Source organism: Hippocampus bargibanti, linkage group LG10 (genome assembly GCF_051943395.1).
Source record: "Hippocampus bargibanti isolate YZ-2025 linkage group LG10, ASM5194339v1, whole genome shotgun sequence".
Lineage (NCBI taxonomy): Eukaryota > Metazoa > Chordata > Actinopteri > Syngnathiformes > Syngnathidae > Hippocampus > Hippocampus bargibanti.
Window position 1 is genome coordinate 24,537,346 of NC_142743.1, and position 17,715 is coordinate 24,555,060.

The 17,715-nt window shown below is 42.2% G+C and overlaps 4 protein-coding genes across 8 annotated transcripts; 2 read left to right on the forward strand and 2 right to left on the reverse strand.

Moving 5' to 3' along the window:
- Nucleotides 1-59: 59 nt before the first annotated feature.
- On the reverse strand, nt 60-6,752 carry yju2b (YJU2 splicing factor homolog B). 4 transcript variants are annotated; one of them, XM_089007328.1, is made up of 11 exons: nt 6,611-6,752; nt 4,538-4,590; nt 4,394-4,447; nt 4,219-4,301; nt 2,948-3,003; nt 2,456-2,516; nt 2,222-2,364; nt 1,809-1,981; nt 950-1,088; nt 553-829; nt 60-433 (listed from the first exon to the last, which is right to left on the reverse strand). In XM_089007328.1, exons 2-10 carry the CDS (start codon nt 4,538-4,540, stop codon nt 555-557), a joined length of 987 nt encoding a protein of 328 aa, XP_088863454.1. In that variant the 5' UTR covers nt 4,541-4,590; nt 6,611-6,752; the 3' UTR covers nt 60-433; nt 553-554. The 4 variants fall into 4 exon arrangements, with proteins under 4 accessions (XP_088863454.1, XP_088863456.1, XP_088863455.1 ...); XM_089007330.1 differs by lacking the exon at nt 6,611-6,752 and adding an exon at nt 5,711-5,797; XM_089007329.1 differs by lacking the exon at nt 6,611-6,752 and adding an exon at nt 4,961-5,404 and having other exon boundaries at nt 60-429; nt 549-829.
- LOC148893082 (transcription factor IIIA-like) lies at nt 6,418-8,687 on the forward strand. The gene is made up of 2 exons (XM_089007326.1): nt 6,418-6,991; nt 8,093-8,687. Exons 1-2 carry the CDS (start codon nt 6,518-6,520, stop codon nt 8,627-8,629), a joined length of 1,011 nt encoding a protein of 336 aa, XP_088863452.1. The 5' UTR covers nt 6,418-6,517; the 3' UTR covers nt 8,630-8,687.
- Nucleotides 8,688-8,757: 70 nt separating this feature from the next.
- wdr83 (WD repeat domain containing 83) lies at nt 8,758-14,796 on the reverse strand. The gene is made up of 11 exons (XM_089007331.1): nt 14,533-14,796; nt 13,500-13,580; nt 13,245-13,362; nt 12,882-13,002; nt 12,337-12,442; nt 12,224-12,272; nt 11,403-11,529; nt 11,257-11,324; nt 10,525-10,633; nt 10,315-10,429; nt 8,758-9,551 (listed from the first exon to the last, which is right to left on the reverse strand). Exons 3-11 carry the CDS (start codon nt 13,345-13,347, stop codon nt 9,384-9,386), a joined length of 966 nt encoding a protein of 321 aa, XP_088863457.1. The 5' UTR covers nt 13,348-13,362; nt 13,500-13,580; nt 14,533-14,796; the 3' UTR covers nt 8,758-9,383.
- On the forward strand, nt 13,646-16,960 carry wdr83os (WD repeat domain 83 opposite strand). Of its 2 annotated transcripts, none has more exons than XM_089007333.1 (4): nt 13,646-13,730; nt 14,911-15,086; nt 15,256-15,361; nt 16,233-16,334. In XM_089007333.1, the coding sequence occupies exons 2-4, from the start codon at nt 15,037-15,039 to the stop codon at nt 16,332-16,334; spliced, it is 258 nt and encodes an 85-aa protein (XP_088863459.1). In that variant the 5' UTR covers nt 13,646-13,730; nt 14,911-15,036. The 2 variants fall into 2 exon arrangements, with proteins under 2 accessions (XP_088863459.1, XP_088863458.1); XM_089007332.1 differs by lacking the exon at nt 13,646-13,730 and adding an exon at nt 16,738-16,960 and having other exon boundaries at nt 14,912-15,086; nt 16,233-16,330.
- The last annotated feature ends 755 nt before the right edge of the window (nt 16,961-17,715 follow it).

Consider the following 17,715-nt stretch of genomic DNA (forward strand, 5'->3'; position numbering starts at 1 on the left):
TTATTATTTTTTATTTTCATTAAAGTTCAAAGCTTTCTCATATTTTCGGGATTTATTTCTCTCTCTCTCTTGACAGTGATACCTTGGCTTACAAACTTAATTGCTTCCCAGACAGAGTGTGAAAGGCAAAAAGTGTGCATCCCAAAAATTCATTTCCCATAGGAAAGCATTAAAATGAGAATAATCCGTTCCCAGTTCCCCATAACAGATCATTTTCTACTTTCTAATCACTCATTGTGTGTACCCCGAAAAATAGTTCGTACGCCAAGGTAAAATGTTCATAAATTTAACGTTCGTAAACCGAAAAGTTGGTAAGCCAAAGGGTCCGTAAAGCGAGGTATCTATAATAGAACATGTGACAATTTGTGGCGTGACATTATTGCATGTGTCAGTCCTTTTGGAAAGATTGTACTTGGCTGTCCATTCCAGCTTCCTGGAAGTTAAAAAGAAAAAAAAAATGACGAGGTCAAAGGTTATCAGGCCCTCCTGTTTGCACCGAGGCGTCACCAGCAAAGGAACACGGCGGAATTCCCGACATTTATTTGGACTTGCCGTCAGTGTCCGTGATCCGAGTCCGAGTCGCTGTAGTTGGGCACCAAAGAAGCAAAAGTGGCGTCCCGCTCGGCGAGTTTCCGATCCGCGTCCGACTTCCTGCGGATCAGGGGGGGCGGCGAGGGGCGGCCCGGCGTCCGGGTCGCAGCCGCCTCTTTGCCCCGCAGGCCCAGCTTGCGGAGAAGGCCCCCGGGGGAGGTCGCGGTGGAGGTCGCGGGGGTGAACCACGAGCGCGAAGAGATCTCCTGCCGCTTGCTGCGTTGCCTGTCCTCGTATGCTAAGAGGGACACGACCGCGGCGGCCATGTTGGGGCCATCTCATCGCCCCAACATGGCCGACGGCGGCCATGTTGGGGCCATCGCATCGCCGACCTTTTTCAATGCGGATTTGGACTCACAGTGTGGCGTGTGATAGGTGAGCAGAGCGGCAAGCCTCTTGTCCTGTTCGCGTTCCGGCAGCAGCGGGATGTTCAGGTTGGTCCTCGCCCTCACCGCGTCGTCTTTCTCCTCCATCTGCGCCTTCTCCTTCTTTTCCATCTGCGGCGTAGCGGGACGCCGTCAATCCAACTTTGCCCACATAAATCATCATAATAATAATCCATTTCATTTCTAAGCGCCTTTCAAAGCTCTCAAGGACACTTTACAGTCACGGGATTTTTTTTTTTTTTTTTTGTGTGGGTGAGCAGCGGCAGCCATTCACGCCAGTGTTCACTCTACCCGGAAGTAACACAGCAGCAAGGACTAGCTATCTATCTAGCTAGCTATCCAAGTGACTAGCTAGCTAGCTATTAGCCATATGACTGTCTAGCTCTCTATTTATTAGCTATCTATGTATTAGCTAGCTAGCTTTCTCTATATTTAGAACCCCTTCAAATCATTGTCTCCAGTTATTCAGGATTTTATCTGGTGGATCGGATTTTGTGATGTCATTATATTCGCTATCTATTAGCAATATTGCTAGTTAGTTATCTATTGGCTATATGGCTAGCTACCTATTAGCTACATAGCTAGCTATTTGAGACAGGAAACATGTTAGCTATCTATTAGCAAGCTAGCTAGCTTTCTATCTTTCTGAGTTATTCTGGGTTGAGTGAACGCTGGCGCGTGTGGCTGCCGTTGCTCACCCACAGAAAAACTTATCCTGTTACTGTAAAGTGACCTTGAGAGTTTTGAAAGGCACTTAGAAATGAAATATATTATTATTATGATGATGATGATGATTATTATTCCGCCAGATGAAGGGGAGGCGGTTGTTACCCTGAACTTCCTGCGCAAGGCGCTGTTGAGCTGGAAATCGTCCTTCCATGCGGCTTGGTGGTCCTGCAGCTCCATGAGTGAAGGCAACGCCTTGTTGAGCTTCTCCTTGTCCTTCCCGCCGTGGTCCAGCTTGAACATGGCGTCCGTCTCCAGCTTCTCCTTCGCTTCTCGTTCTGACACACACACACACACACACAGAATTACATGTTTTTATATGTTTTCAGGACGTATGTCGGTTTGTTTCAAAGATGGGGACACATCTTTCTTACACACACAGAATGACATGTTTTCCTGAGTTTTCAGGACATATGTAGGTTTGTCCCAAAACCAGGGACACAACTTTTGATACACACACACACACACACACACACGGCGAGAGCAATGACATGTGCGGAAAAGTGAGAGTGACATACCGGTGGTGAGTATCTGCTCATTTTCAGCCATGTCCCATCGCTCTTCCTTCCTGCTGGCGCCACTGACGATGACGTAGTCGCAGGCGGCCGGGTCCGTCTGCATCTCGATGTAGTTGACACACAGGTGGCATTTCATACGGAACCTGCCAAGAGTTCAAATCACAAAACATTTCAACGTTGGTTCCAGCGGCGCCCAAACGCCGCCGCCCGCCCGCGTTGCTCCTTCGCCCTCACCTGTATATCGGCGTGCTGAAGTAGTTGCCCACTTTCTTCTTCTCCGCGTTGTATCGGACGCCTGAGGGGAAGGAAAAAAACAATCGGCTGTGACAATCTAGTATTGCAATAGTAGTATTAGTATTATTACTAGTATTATTAATAGTAGTAGTAGTAGTAGTATTATAAGTAGTAGCATTATTAGTAGTAGTAGTATTAGTAGTAGTATTAGTAGTAGTACTATTATTATTATTATTAGTAGTAGTATTAGTAGTATTATTATTAGGGGAAGTATTATTAGTAGTATTATTATTAGTAGTAGTAGTAGTATTAATAGTGTTATTATTATTATTATTATAGTAGTAGTAGTAGTAGTAGTAGTGTTATTATTATTATTATGTGTATTATTATTATTATTATTAAAATAGTCATAGGTCGCCCCCCTGGTGTAAACGCACGTATATGAAATAAAATAAACTAAAAATAAAAAGCAGAATGGCGACTAATACGTACCCATGCCGATGTGGTTCTTGCATCCATCACACCAAATGTTGTACGGCATTTCAAACCTGCACGCATTTAAGATCCCCAAAAATACTTACATTCCAATTCAAGGAACGAAAAAAAAATATCACTTTCATATCATGTAGCATTTCATTCATTTCACACACAAAAAGGTAATTTACAAACATGCCACAATGCCATGAGAATAAAACTGATCTTAAAGGACAACCGACACCACTTTTTTGTTTCCTCACTGACATCAGAAAAACCTTTGATAGCGTCTAAAATAGCCAAAACACGCAGGATGATATTTTTAGTTATAAAAAATGACCTCAAGTGTCCAAAATCTGCAAAAAAAATGAAACCGGAAATGCTGAGTTTCAGAAGGACCCGCCCCCTTGTTCGTGACGTCACACCCGGACGTCTTTGCCTTGCTCGAGAATCAAAACAATGGCTTCAGATTGGCAGAAGATGCTTTCTAGTTACTCATCCACTTATGTATATGGTTCAAATACAGTAAAGTCTCATTATATCGATATTCAAGGGAGTCCGAAAAAATATCGATATAACCGGGACTATCGATATATCCGACCCTGTTTGCATGTAATTTTCTCCGTGCGTGCATAGAAATAGTATCGATATATCCGGGACTATCGATATATCCGATATCGATATAACGAGACTTTACTGTAGTTCTGAAGAGGAAAGCATCAATGTTTGGAATCGATTAAAAAAGTCCTTCCGTGTCATTTCGAGGTGTCTGGACTGTAATGTAGCGTCCCAGAAAATGCACAAGATGGCGCCCAAGCTCCGTTGGAAATGGGCTGATTTGTCCGCTGGGAATTTGTGTCAACTAGTATCAAATAGTAGTCTTGGTGCAACACACAACGATTCACCATGGCGTTATTGATGTGTTTTGCTTCTAATTTCGCCATCAACACGAAGTTTTCAGACCAAACAAAGTACCGCAAAATGCATTGTGTCGCTTTCTCAACCAGGGGGCGTTCCTGACGTGATGTCAATCGTCACCAACTGGAAAACAAGACTTGCTGAATATTCAGCGTGAGTCTTAAAAGGTAAAATATAGCTTTAATATGCACTGGAATCTTTGTCAAATGTGCTCAGTCTAAGTCATTTGAAGTGATTTTACAAATTATGGACACAACTTGTCCGGAGGCGTCGGTTGTCCTTTATTATTTCCAGAATTGTCTTGGGCAATAACAATGCGAAATCATTTATTGTCAGCAAAACATAAAATATGCCTTGATTTGTGTACAAACCTGATGATGAGGATACCTTGGGATAGCTTCCGAGCCCGTTCTCGTAGGGCGTGTGTTTTGTGGTAGCCATTAAGAGAACCATGCTACAGACAACAAACAAAACAAATCAACCATATTACACTCCAAAAAAAAGAACAAAATCAAACATTTAAAATACACCACCATTTTTACACACCTTAGCCGGATTAAAATCCGGTGGGTAGTACTTGTTGGTTCCTTTTCGTTCACCCTAAAAGATCAGAATCAGAAAACCTTTATTCGTCCCACAATGGATAACATCAGTTTGTTGTGATGAATGTCGCGTTGATGCTCATCTTACCATTTTGTTGACGAGACCTTTGCACACGTCACAGAGTCACTCTATGTTCGGAACTACAAAATAAAATACATGAGATGAATAGTTAGCCACAAGGTACCGAGAAAGGAGCTCTGGGGTGCGCCCTGAAGGACAACAAATTCAACATTAATTTGTGGGTATCGTGTAACAATGGCATTAAATGCTTTTCTTGACAAAATGTGTCGTGCGTGATGAAAACCCGAATGTTATTTCAAAGCAATGCAACACAAACAAAACATTTTGGACCGCCATGTAACGTCAACCCAGTTAGCAAAGTGGGCTAAGATGCTAATTGACGTCTCGACCTGATTGTGACCCAAATGCGAGATACTTTTCTAATTACAACACCACGCATGACTCGTTAATGTGTACATTTAAGACTCGATGACACTTTCAAATACTTACTAATTGCGCACGACTGCACAACAAGTATTCACCAGAGATGTTTTGTTATCGATGCAAAGCTTAGCCGCTAACTAGCTTGAGCTCTCCTGAGCAAACGGGGTTCTGCAAATGGTGCAAAAGGTCAAAGAAGAAAAGAAAACCGACAGTTTTACTAGTTCAGAGGGGACTTTTCTATTAGTAAATAGTAAAGTTCTAAAGTAAATGCTAAACGTCGACACACGCGAACGGTTTGAGGAAAACATACACCGCCGTAAATTGTGCATTGTCGTAAATGTGAACAGCCGAAAATGGTGAAATAATTGTAGGTAATAATAATAATAAATATATGCTGCGGTGATGTACGTCTGTGATGACAGACGAGATTTTGTTTTTAAATATAATAAGAAATTCACTGAATAGTTTTGACGACGCTTTAGATTGGTGTGTGTACTTTGTAACGCCAAGCGGTATGAAAATAGTTCATTCGTGCACTTTTAAGAAATAAAGTTGTATATGGAAATAAAGTTGTATACGGACGTGATTTTGTCGATCGTTGTTAAAATATAGATATACATTTTAATTAGGATAGTTATTCGGTACATTAGATTTCCCGTCCCTAGCCGTAACGTGACGTGAATTGTCGCGAAAAACGGATGCAAAATAGTACTGTACATTTCTTCCTCGTGTCCATTATCTCAGCTGTTTATCGTCATGACAGTAATTGGGATGCGAAGGGGCCACCCGGGGAGTTAAAGTAATCGATAAAATTACCGAAATCTTTGGGAATTTGATTGATGGTTCACATGGATGGTCTCTCCTACACGAAACATTTCTGGTTGGTACATGTGTGGTTTTTTTTATGTGACGTCACACACAATAACAGAGGATTGTGGGAAGATATTAGTGATGGGAATTCCGGCTCTTTTCAAAGAGTCGGTTCTTTTGACTCGGCTCACTTGAAAGATCCGGCTATTTTGGCTCCCCAGTTTTTTTTTTTTGTTGCTTAAATTAATTAACTACCAAAAATCATGTAAAATTATGTAAAAAACGAATGACTCATGTAAAAGAATACACTGTCGAATCTTTTTATTATAAGGCTTTATTTATATGTGCACAGAGTTAGCGGATGCTAACTTTCACTTTCCCTGTGGTTACGCTGCTCTGATGATCAGCTGTCACTAATTTGCTTTTCATATTAATAATGATATCATAACAACTAGTAAAAAATATCATAATAGAACAATAATAACAGCCTAATGTGATAACACATAACATTTTTTTATACCCTAACCTTCTCACTGCTGCGTGGGTCTATAATTCTGCCCTCCCTCCTCTCTACGGATATCGACCAATCGCGTGCGACTTTAACCGAAGACTGGGGGCGGGGAAGAGGATAAAAAAGTCGGCTCCCAATTCCGGCTCTTTGTGAGAAACCGACTCTTGGTTCATTAGCTCTAAGAACCGGCTCGTTGGCGAACGACACACGACTAGTAAATATGGCGCCCAGCTCGTCAACGTGTGACAGCTGCAGAAAAACGCTTCCGCTCTCCGTGAAAAGCAAAGGCGTTCGGCTAAACGATGGAAGGAGACTCGCCGCCGCACAAACGCTTCATCTGCTCCTTCCCGCCATGCGCGGCGGCCTACGACAAGCAATGGAAGCTGGACGCTCACCTGTGCTCGCACACCGGCATTAGGCCGCACGCGTGTCCGCAAGACGGCTGCTCCAAGTCCTTCTGCACTTCGTACCATTTGGCCCGCCACCAGCTCACCCACAGCGGCCTTCGTCCCTTTCCGTGCGCGGCCGAAACTTGCGTGGAAGTGTTCGGAAGTAAGGAGAGCCGCGCGCGACACTTTAGCCGCGCGCACGCCGTGACGTCAGACGGCAAGCGCTTCGCGTGCACGGCGGACGGCTGCGGCGAATCGTTCAAGAAGCGCCAGCAGCTTAAGGCGCACATGAGCGAGCGTCACGAGCACTTGCCAGCTTACGCCTGCACGCACGATGGCTGCCCGATGCGCTTCAATTTCCCGAGCCGCCTCAAGCGGCACCTCAAGGTGAGTTGGGAACACGGAAGCAATTCTAACCATAATAATACAGTGATACCTTGGCTTACGAACTTCATTGGTTCTCAGACAGAGTGTGTAAGGTGAAAAGTGTGTATCCCAAAAATTAATTTCCCATAGGAAACCATTCAAATGAGAATAATCCGTTCCCAGGTCCCCATAAAACATCATTTTCTAATTTTCTCAGCCTTAAAACGACACAAAATAGACCTTATTTTATGTATAATAAATGTGCTATGCTATTATAATGAAGGAAATAAACTGTACTATATAATAAAGTGGTTTTATTGACTTTTGTGACGGTCATTGATGGCTTGATGGGATGGAGTGGCCGCTTTCATCAGCTTTAAACACTTGATGAGGAACGAACGTAGCCTTCTTCTTTCACCATCTTGAGGAATGATCACTTGGAGGTGCTTTCTCTGCCATCATTTTATCTTATTCCTCATCAATTGTGTTCTGTTTAGCTGGCTTGATAGCTTTTTGCGTGAAATGTGAGGGTTGTTTGTGGAGCCTGATTGATGGGATATTTTAACCTTGCAGTCTACACTCTGCCTCCTAACTATCAAAGTTGAAACAAGTCTAAATTTCACTGTTTTCTATCCATTTTGTCTCTCTCTCTGTCGTCTGCTTGTCTCTTTAATGTTTAAACCACCTCCCCTCACTGCTGCGTCTTGACCAATCACGTGGCTTTAACCGAAGATTGGGGGCGGGGAATAGACAAAAACAGTTGGCTGCCATTTTGTTGTTAGAAAAGTCTCGTCTGCCAACGACTCATTGTGGCAGCTCCGTGTGTATCCCGAAAAATAGTTTGTATGCCAAGGTAAACTTTTCATGAATTTAATGTTCGTAAAGCGAGGTATCACTGTAATCCATTTGATTTGTAAGCGCCTTTCAAAACTCTCAAGGTCACTTTACAGTCGCAGGATTAGTTCTTCTGTGGGTGAGCAGCGGCAGCCACACGCGCCAGCGTTCACTCAACCCAGAAGTAACTCAAATAGATGGAAAGCTAGCTAGCCCATAGAAGTTGGATGTTACCTGTAGACCTGGTGGTTTGGGGGGGGGCTCACTGTGGTTTCATCCTTGTCCAAGGTTCACCAGGGTTATCCCTGCAAGCATCCGGGCTGCACCTTTGGAGGTTCCACCTGGACCGAGTTGGTGAGGCACCGCAAGGAGCATCACCAAGCCCAGCTGTTATGTCAGGACTGCGGCAAGGCTTTTCGGGACTCGTGGGGCCTGCAGCAGCATGGGCGCGTGCATAGCGCCACGCGGCTAGTGTACCGCTGCCCGCGCCGCGACTGCGACCGATCCTTCACCACCACCTTCAACCTGCAAAGCCACTTGCGGTCCTTTCACGACGGGCTGCGACCATTCGCCTGCGCCCGTCCGGGATGCGGCCGGACCTTCGCCATGAAGCAGAGCCTTCTGCGGCACGCCGTCGTCCACGACCCGCAGCGGAAAAAGATGGCGCGGCCCAAGAGGTCGCTAGCGTCCCGGTTGAGCGGATGTAGCGACAAGATGGCGTCCGAGTCCCGGAAGCTCGCAGGGTCGGCCCGGTTGGCGCATCTCTTGCGGGACGCGCCGCCGCAGGGTCTGTCGGCGGCGTTGGCGGCGCCGCTCACGCTGTAGATGAACCATTTTTTTCTTTTTCAAATAAAAATTAATGATTGCTGACGTTTTCACGCAACCTTTATTTGTTCATTCGCTAACTAGCAAGGAATGTTTATCCTTGTTTTCACCAGCCCAAAATAACCCAGCTAAACAGAACACCATTGATGAGGAACTAGGTAAAATTATGGCAGAGAAAGCATCGACAAGGGATCAATATAATAATGATACATTTAATTTATAAGCGCCTTTCAAACCTCTCAAGGTCACTTTACAGTCACAGGATATTTTTTTCTGCGGGTGAGCAGCAGCAGCCACACGCACCAGTGTTCACTCAACCCGCAAGTCGTCAAGATGCTGTAAGAAGAAGGCTACGTTCCTCATCAAGTGTTTCATGCCGATGAAAACGGCCACTCCATTCCATCAAGCCATCAACGACCATCACAAAAGGTCAATAAAACATTATAATACCATATCACATTTATTATACATAAAATAAGGTCTATTTTGTGTAGTTTTAAGGCTTAGGAAAGTAGAAAAATGATGTTTTATGGGGACCTGGGAACATATTATTCTCATTTTAATGGATTCCTATGGGACATTATTTTTTGGGATACACACTTTTTGCCTTACACACTCTGTCTGGGAACCAATTAAGTTTGTAAGCCAAGTTATCACTGTATATCCATATCTACACACACGTGTCCCCCTTTGTCATCCCTGCATCCCTTAAAAAGCTGGCTGTAAATGTCCAGCGGTGTCAAAGATGCAAAAATCACGTGATAAGGGCGCCGTTGGCATCGTCGTCGGGGCCTTCTTCTGGCTCGGCCGACCAAACTTGGACGCGAGTCTCGCTGGCGGTCAGCAGTCGCGGCTGCGTCGGGTGAAAGGACAAAGACTGCACCACCGCTTTGCCCACACCAAGCTTCAATGACAAACTACCCTGTTGTGTACACACAAATACACACAAATACCAAGCCAGTGAGTATCAAAGTCCACAAGTGACAAGTTTACCAAATAACACGCTGATGGGACGGCCCTGATCCACTGCTGAAAAGGATGCTTTGATCCTCTCCTCTTTCATCTAGAACTGCTTGATGTCACAAAGAGGGTACAGCAAATGCTGCACAATGAATGACTCTGTGTCTTTGTGTTGTCATATTATTTGTTTTTTAAACTTTGTTACTTCCAGGTTGAGTGAACGCTGGCGCGTGTGGCTGCCGCTGCTCACCCACAGAAAGAAAACTTATGTTATTACTGTAAAGTGACCTTGAGAGGTTTGAAAGGTGCTTATAAATGAAATCTATTCTTCATAAAATAATAATAAAAATAATAATAATTAAAAAAAAATAGTAAAAATAATACAAATAAAAGAGTAAATATAAGAATAAAAATATTAAAAATAAAAAAAAAATAATAATAATAATACATAATAATAAAAATAAAATAAAAATATTATGATTAATAATAAAATAATAATAATACATTTCATTTATAAGAGCCTTTCAAAACTCTCAAGGTTACGGGTCACTTTACAACACTTTACAGTGATGGCATAAGAACTTTTTTTTTGCGGATGAGCAGCGGCAGCCATTGGCGCCAGCCGCAAAAAAATGACTTTGACGCCCTTAATCTCGGCACAGGCTAAAAAGCCCATAGAGAGCCCCGATTGTGTCACATTTGTCCAAGTCATGTTTGTATCGAACCTCCACAAGGTCCCAGAAGTAGACGTGTCCGTCCTCGGAGCAGCTTAGGACGTGAGTGTCTTTGCAGGATAGACAGCATTCCAGCTTATAGCCCTTCATCTTGTGTCCCGTGTACCTAGAAAACACAACCAACAAGTCAACAAGACAACAAACAAGTCAGATGAGGCAGCCCGCATCAGTCAGACTTTTGCCAAAATGGCCGCCACTCACTCGCCCAGCATTTCTCCCGTGCTTTTATCCAGAAGTCGAACGCTGGAGTCCAGGCTGGAGCTTAGCGTGCACTGGCCATCTTGGCTGAAGCAAACGCACGTGATGGGACCTGGACAAAACACACACAAACACACAATTTGGTGTTTTCGTGAGTTTTCAGGACGTACGTCGGTTTGTCACAAAAATGGGGACACAACTTTTGACACACACAGACATTCATGTTTTCATGAGTTTTCAGGACGTACGTCGGTTTGTTTCAAAATTGGGGACATCTTTTTTACACACACACACACACAAAAACACACTTATTTGTTTTCATGAGTTTTCAGGACATACATTGATTTGTTTAAAAATGGGGACACATCTTTCTTACACACATGCGCGAAAACATACACACACACACACACACAGAATTACGTCTTTTCATGAGTTTTCAGGACGTACGTCGGTTTGTCACAAAAATGGGGACACAAATTTTTATACACACACACACACACACACACAATTTGGTGTTTTCGTGTGTTTTCAGGACATATGTCGGTTTGTCACAAAAATGGGAACACATCTTTCTTACACACACACACACACACACACAGAATTACGTGTTTTCATAAGCTTTAAGGACGTACGTCGGTTTGTTTAAAAAAAAATGGGGACACATCTTTCTTACACACACTTTCCAGGAAAATCAATGAAAACAACAACAGGATGCTAACAAGAAAGATGTCTGACTGTTAAGGAAGTCCACGTGGAGCTGGCCCATCCTCAAGTCGTAACGTCTTACTCGGCCGTCCACAGACCTAAACGTAATCGTGGAAACCTTCAGCACATTTTCCCCTCATGAAAAATAAAACATGGCGGCGGCGGCGGCGACCAACCCGGTGAGCAGCTCGTATTTGGACACCTTCAAACTACTAACGCTGTCTCGGGCCTCGTCCAGAACTTGGATGGGCTCGTTCTTCCGGGACCTGACGTCCCAGCAGCGCACCGTCCCGTCTAATGAGCCTGCGTGACACAGTCAATTCCATTCAAACAGCACAACACAACCGACACAATTAGGCTACTTTGTTTGGTCTCAAAACATCGTGTTGATGGCGACATTTGAAGGAAAACACATACATTGTGTGTTGCACCAAGACTACTATTTGATACTAGTTGACACAAATTCCCGGCAGACAAATCAGCCCATTTCCAATGGCGCTTGGGCGCCATCTTGTGCATTTTCTGGGACGCTACATTGCTGTCCTTGATAGCTCAAATTGATATGGGAGGACTCCTTTAATGGATTGCAAACATTTGTGCTTTCCTCTTCGGAACTATTTGAATCATATTCATAACTGGATGAATCACAAGAAAGCATCTTCTCCCAATCTGAACTCTCTGAAGCCATTGTTTTATTCTGGAGCAAGATATCTGTTAGCTGTCTATTAGCTATCTATTTGCTATATATTAGAGAACTGGCTGGGTAGCTATCTATTACTTATATAGCTAGTTGTCTAGCTGTCTAGCTGGTTATCGATTGGCTATCTATGTGCTATCTATTAGCTGTCTATTTGCTATCTATTTGCTATCTATTTGCTATCTATTAGCTAACTGGCTGACGAGCTAGCTATCTGGGTGGCTATCTATTAGTTATATAGCTTCCCTGTCCTTGAAATGTTTTCTTTTCTTTTATTTTTTTTGTTTGTTTTAAACCTACCGGATAGGATGACGGTGGCCTCTTCGTTGAACTGCACGCAGTTGACTTTCTAAGAGGACCAAAACCAAATATCAAAGGAGAACAAAAGAAGATATCACAAGTTGCTAACAGACCGCGGCGTGTCCTCGAAGTTTCCGAGCCACCTGACCCGTGGCCACGTCCCACAGGATCACCGTCTTGTCTGAACTGCACGAGCAAATGTTGCTGTTGTCAAATGACCTGCGCGCAGAAAAAAATAAAATAAAAATAAATCATAATACATAATAATACATTTAATTTAAAGCGCCTTTCAGAACACCCAAGGACAAAAAAGAGAAAAAAACAGACAGATTTACCAACCAACCAAGGGGGGCCATGTGAACGCTGGCGCGAATGGCTGCCGCTGCTCACCCGCACATAAAAAAAGATATCCATGACTGGAAAGTGTCCTTGAGAGTTTTGCAAGGCGCTTAGAAATTAAATGTATTATTATTAATAATAAGATGAATATGACAGATGAAGATGACACTTTAACTTGCTGTGTCTGTTGACCTCAGATTGACCCCAGGTTGTCCGTGCTTCAATTGTGTATTGGAGTCACACATGTTGACTAAGCATGAAACTTTGAAATATGATCACTTCTTATTCTGTCGAATCTCTATCACGTTTTCACGCTCACCCGTCAGCATCCAGCACCTCGTATCCGTGTCCGCTGTAGGTCTTGAGCAGCGTCCCGCGGCTGCCGCTCCACAGCTTCAAAGATTTGTCGCCGCCGCAGGAGAGCACGTACTGGCCATCCACTGACGCACATCAAAAAAATATATATATATATATATATATATATATATATATATATATATATATATATATATATATATATATATATATATATATATATATATATATATGTGTGTGTGTGTGTGTGTGTGTGTGTGTGTGTGTGTGTGTGTGTGTGTGTGTGTGTGTGTGTGTAAATATATGGTGATGTGATGCTCATAGAGTCAGAAGGTAGAACAAAGTCTTTGGTAGATTCCATCATTACCGTTAAAGCGCACTGCTCTGACGGCTCCTTGCTGACAATCGATGGTTCGGAGAAGGTGTTGAGGAAGCTGGGGGGTCTGAGGTTTGGGGAGGGGGAACGACATGGTTCCTTCAACGTGCTGGGTGGATCAAAAATAATAATTAAAGGAGAATCGACGCCGCCGGACAAGTTGTGCCCATGATTTGTAAAATCACTTCAAATGACTTCGACTGAGCGTATTTGACAAAGATTCCAGCGCATATAGCTATAGTTTACCTTTTAAGACTCGCGCTGAATATTCAGGGAGTCTTGTTTTCGAGTTGTTGATGATTCGTGACGTCACGTCTGGAACGCCCCCTGACCGAGAAAGCGACACACAGTGCATTTTGGGTACTTTGTTTGGTCTGACAACATTGTGTTGATGCTGGTTCTTGAACGACAATGAGAAACGGGGAAGAAAAATGGATTGAAGTTTATGCTCTTTTTGCAAACACTACAGTTTATAAGGTGGGTAAATTGTATTTTTATAACTCATAGAAGTGGTATAATATATATTTTTCTTCATAACTGCCAAGTTTCAAGCAAAAAGAAGCATTAGCATATATATTTCTGCAGCTCGCAATTTTCTTTCCTAGTATTCAGTGACAGCCATTTTGGATTTCTGACGAAAATCTGCCTGCATTCAATCGTTGATATTTGCTAATCCGTCGCTTATATTTTGCTTTGGACATCAAATACTGAAGAATACAGATGATTTAATATACATTCAACTAAATAATGGCTAAATCATTTCAATTAATAACTTAAATAACGAAAATAGTGACCGTGTTCAGATGTTCGCTCACAGCTTTTCAACTGCAGAAAATCCCCTCATGTTTCCAAAATGAAAAAAAAAACATTATTTCCTTATTATTTGTCATAGAACAATAATGTATCCATCATTTGAAAGTTATTTAAATGCACTTTAATATGGTATTGAATTATGGAAAAATGTCGTCACATCCCTACAAAACGAGAATAGTAATACTCCCCACACCACAAAAAATGAGTTCATCGTTTTATGAGAAAAAGTATGGTCGTAAAATGTTTTTTTTTTTCTATCGTAGAACGTTTTACAATATTACTTTTATTTCCAAAAGATACTTTGCCGTATTTAGTCCCATAAATCGTCTGAAAATAAAACATGTCGCTTCCGAGAGTGCCGTTTGTCGCTCTCCAGTGCTTACACGTCAAACGCTCGTCGCTGCCGAATGCTTTTAAAGCGCTTTCAATGAATTTGGAGGAAAATAATTATTTAGAATGTACTTACTCAAAAGTTGTGACTTGTGGGGGTTCCAAATAGAATATTGAAGCGTAGATTTACAGTATGTTTTATCTCCCCGATTTTAATGGTCGCGGGCGACTTTTCCAACTTCAAAAATATATATACGCAAGATGTGGTCGTCTTGCTGCTCCTTTCTTTTAACTCAATTCCCTCTTGGCAATGAAACGTGATAAGATGTTATTATACATCATAAAAAGACACGAGAAATGCTCTAAAATCGGACTTCCGCAGTTTGAGAGGAATTGTCGTGACGTACGGAATGCTTTGTGGGACATTGGTTCATTTTCAAAATAAAAGGCTAAAAAAAACAACATTGTTTCCTTCCCTGACAGCGTTTGTGCCGATTGTCTTTTACTTTGACAGATTCCGGAAATGCCCTCTATTTTCCACCGAAAGTCCATCCAGTCATCCACGATGAAATGAGTTCCAATCACTGTCAAGCTTCGTAAAACATTTTTCACCCGAAAAGCCCCTTTTATTGTAACTACAATGTCCTCCAATAACATGGCAGACCCCAGGAGACAAAACAAGATATTACGGTGAGTTTTTTAAACTGCTTTTGTCGGTTACCTGCTAGCTAAAAACGCTAACTGTGGCTACCTGAGCTCGACCTAAAGCATTAAAGCTGCCAGATGACGACATTTTGGAACTCGAATCTCAAAATATCCCGACGTGCACAGCGAAGACACTCTTTAATGGGCGTTCCAGGTACAAGCCCCCCACCACGGAGACGAATCCCACACTGGAGGACCCCACTCCGGACTACATGAACCTGCTGGGCATGATTTTCAGCATGTGTGGACTCATGCTCAAGGTGACACAGACACACAGTGAAACCTTGGCTTCCGAACTTAATTGGTTCCCAGACAGAGTGTGTAAGGCGAAAAGTTTGTATCCCAAAAATTAATTTCCCAAAGGAAACCATTAAAATGAGAATAATCTGTTCCCAGGTCCCCAGAAAACATAATTTTCTACTTTCTAAGCCTTAAACCTGCACAAACTATACCTTATTTTACATATAATAAATGTTCTATGGTATTATAATTAAAGAAATAAACTGTACGGTATAATAAAGTGGTTTTATTGACCTTTGCGGTGATGGTCGTTGATGGCTTGATGGACTGGAGTGACCGCTCTCATCAGCAGTAAACACTTGATGAGGACCGTAGCCTACTTTCACCATCTTGAGGAATGATCCCTTGCAGGTACTTTCTCTGCCATAATTTTACCTAGTTCCTCATCAATCGTGTTCTGTTTCGCTGGGTTGATAGCTTTTTGCATCAAGTGTACAGATGGCTTGTGCGGGTTGTTTGTGGAGCCTGATTGATGGTAATTTTAACCTTGCAGTCTACACTCTGCCTTTGAACATCACTCATTGTGGCACTCCGTGTGTATCCCAAAAAATAGTTTGTATGCCAAGGTAAAATTGTCATAAATTTAACGTCCGTAAACCGAGGTATCACTGTACATATATGAAAACAACACAGACAATCCTGGTTGAGCATCAGAATCAAATGAAGCTGTCTTAGCATTTCACGAGCCCGAGACCCTGAAACTGTGGTTCTGGAGGTCTTCCATCTTCCATGTTTTAGATGTTTCCCTCCTCCAAAACGTTTTTTTTTTGCAATCCCACCTCATTAGCCAATGAAATGTTATGTTTTTTTTTTTTTGTTTGAACCTTGCAGCTGAAGTGGTGCGCCTGGATCGCCGTCTACTGCTCTTTCATCAGTTTCGCCAACTCCAGAAGCTCTGAGGACACCAAGCAGATGATGAGCAGCTTCATGTGAGCACACGCAACGCGACACAAGAAAGTCGACATCGTTAGCGCCAGACTGGAAGAAGAAAAATACTCACAGGCTGCAAAAGGCCAGCCCCATACAATCACCAGCGTTAACAACAACAATCATAATAATAATACATTGTATTTTAACTCTCAACGTCACTTTAAAGTCACAGGATGAAGTTTTTTTCTGTGGGTGAGCAGCGGCAGCCACACGCGCCAGCATTCACTCAGCCTGGAATAACTTGGAAGAAAAAAACTTATCCTGTGACTGTAAAGTGACCTTGAGATTTTTGAAAGGTGCTTATAAATGAGATGTATTATTATTATTATTATTATTATTATTATTATTACAAATCTACGACAACCCACCATTGCTGGTGAGATGACGTCATATTTTTGGTGTGCAGGTTGTCCATCTCAGCCGTGGTCATGTCGTATCTTCAGAACCCTCAGCCCATGTCGCCGCCATGGTAACCGAGAGGGGGCGTGGCAACAAAGCCAGATTGGACACAGACCTGACAAGAACCAAGTCAACGAAACAGACCCGAGAGGGACGCCAAGAAGGATGGGATGTTTTTTGGATGTTTTGCTACTTGATGCACATGAATAAAAAAATGGGATACTAAAAATGGTGGCTTGAGATAATCATATATATATATATATATATATATATATATATATATATATATATATATAAGAAACAAAACGTCTGACACCTTCAAATTTGTACAGATGACGGCTGAAGAAACCTTTTCATCGATGGATCACTCCTGTATGACTGAGACAGACAAACAGTTACAGAGTAGGGTTTTAAGATAATATTTCTATTTTAAACATTTTCTATTGTGGGCTTAAATGATTTAAGGTTTCAAGACTTGATTCGGTTTTCTCTGAGGTTTTAAACTCGAGCTGGGCTTTAAAAAAACAGATTAAAAAAAGAAAAGATGTGATGCTCATGTTTATTTTTTTCCTCCAACTTTTAAAATATTGACAAAAAATGTCAAATATAATATAAAAAAAAGATTAAAATACATATGAAAAAGGACTGAAATGTTTTCGTACAATTGGAGAAACACTGTCTTATGATCGATCGATTATTCACGCAAAAAAAAAGATGTGCAGTAACAACGACTCGCCGGGAGGGGGAGCGCTGAGCTTTCAAGCTGGACATTCTGCCCAGCAACAAGAATAGTGACGTCACCTAACGACAACTTTGACCTTACGTAGCAACACGTCTGTGTAAGCTCGTAAAAAATGTAAAAAAATTGACGGGGAATCCAGGTCGAGGGAAAATAAATTTTAGATATAGATCTATATATAGTTCTATAGATAGCTAGATAGATAGATAGATAGATAGATAATACATTTCATTTATAAGGACGTTT

Excerpts from the sequence above, each read along its gene's own strand:
- wdr83os (XM_089007332.1), top strand. The coding sequence starts at position 15,037 with ATGTCCTCCAATAACATGGCAGACCCCAGGAGACAAAACAAGATATTA. Across the intron at positions 15,362-16,232 it reads TGTGTGGACTCATGCTCAAG|CTGAAGTGGTGCGCCTGGAT; the intron begins GTGACACAGACA and ends TGAACCTTGCAG. Across the intron at positions 16,331-16,737 it reads CAGATGATGAGCAGCTTCAT|GTTGTCCATCTCAGCCGTGG; the intron begins GTGAGCACACGC and ends TTTGGTGTGCAG.
- yju2b (XM_089007328.1), bottom strand. Across the intron at positions 3,004-4,218 it reads CAAGGTATCCTCATCATCAG|GTTTGAAATGCCGTACAACA; the intron begins GTTTGTACACAA and ends AAATGCGTGCAG. Across the intron at positions 2,517-2,947 it reads CAAGAACCACATCGGCATGG|GCGTCCGATACAACGCGGAG; the intron begins GTACGTATTAGT and ends CCTTCCCCTCAG.
- LOC148893082 (XM_089007326.1), top strand. The coding sequence starts at position 6,518 with ATGGAAGGAGACTCGCCGCCGCACAAACGCTTCATCTGCTCCTTCCCG. Across the intron at positions 6,992-8,092 it reads GCCTCAAGCGGCACCTCAAG|GTTCACCAGGGTTATCCCTG; the intron begins GTGAGTTGGGAA and ends TCCTTGTCCAAG.
- wdr83 (XM_089007331.1), bottom strand. The coding sequence starts at position 13,347 with ATGTCGTTCCCCCTCCCCAAACCTCAGACCCCCCAGCTTCCTCAACAC. Across the intron at positions 13,003-13,244 it reads CAGAGCAGTGCGCTTTAACG|TGGATGGCCAGTACGTGCTC; the intron begins GTAATGATGGAA and ends GATGTGCGTCAG. Across the intron at positions 11,530-12,223 it reads GGCCACCGTCATCCTATCCG|GCTCATTAGACGGGACGGTG; the intron begins GTAGGTTTAAAA and ends TGTGTCACGCAG.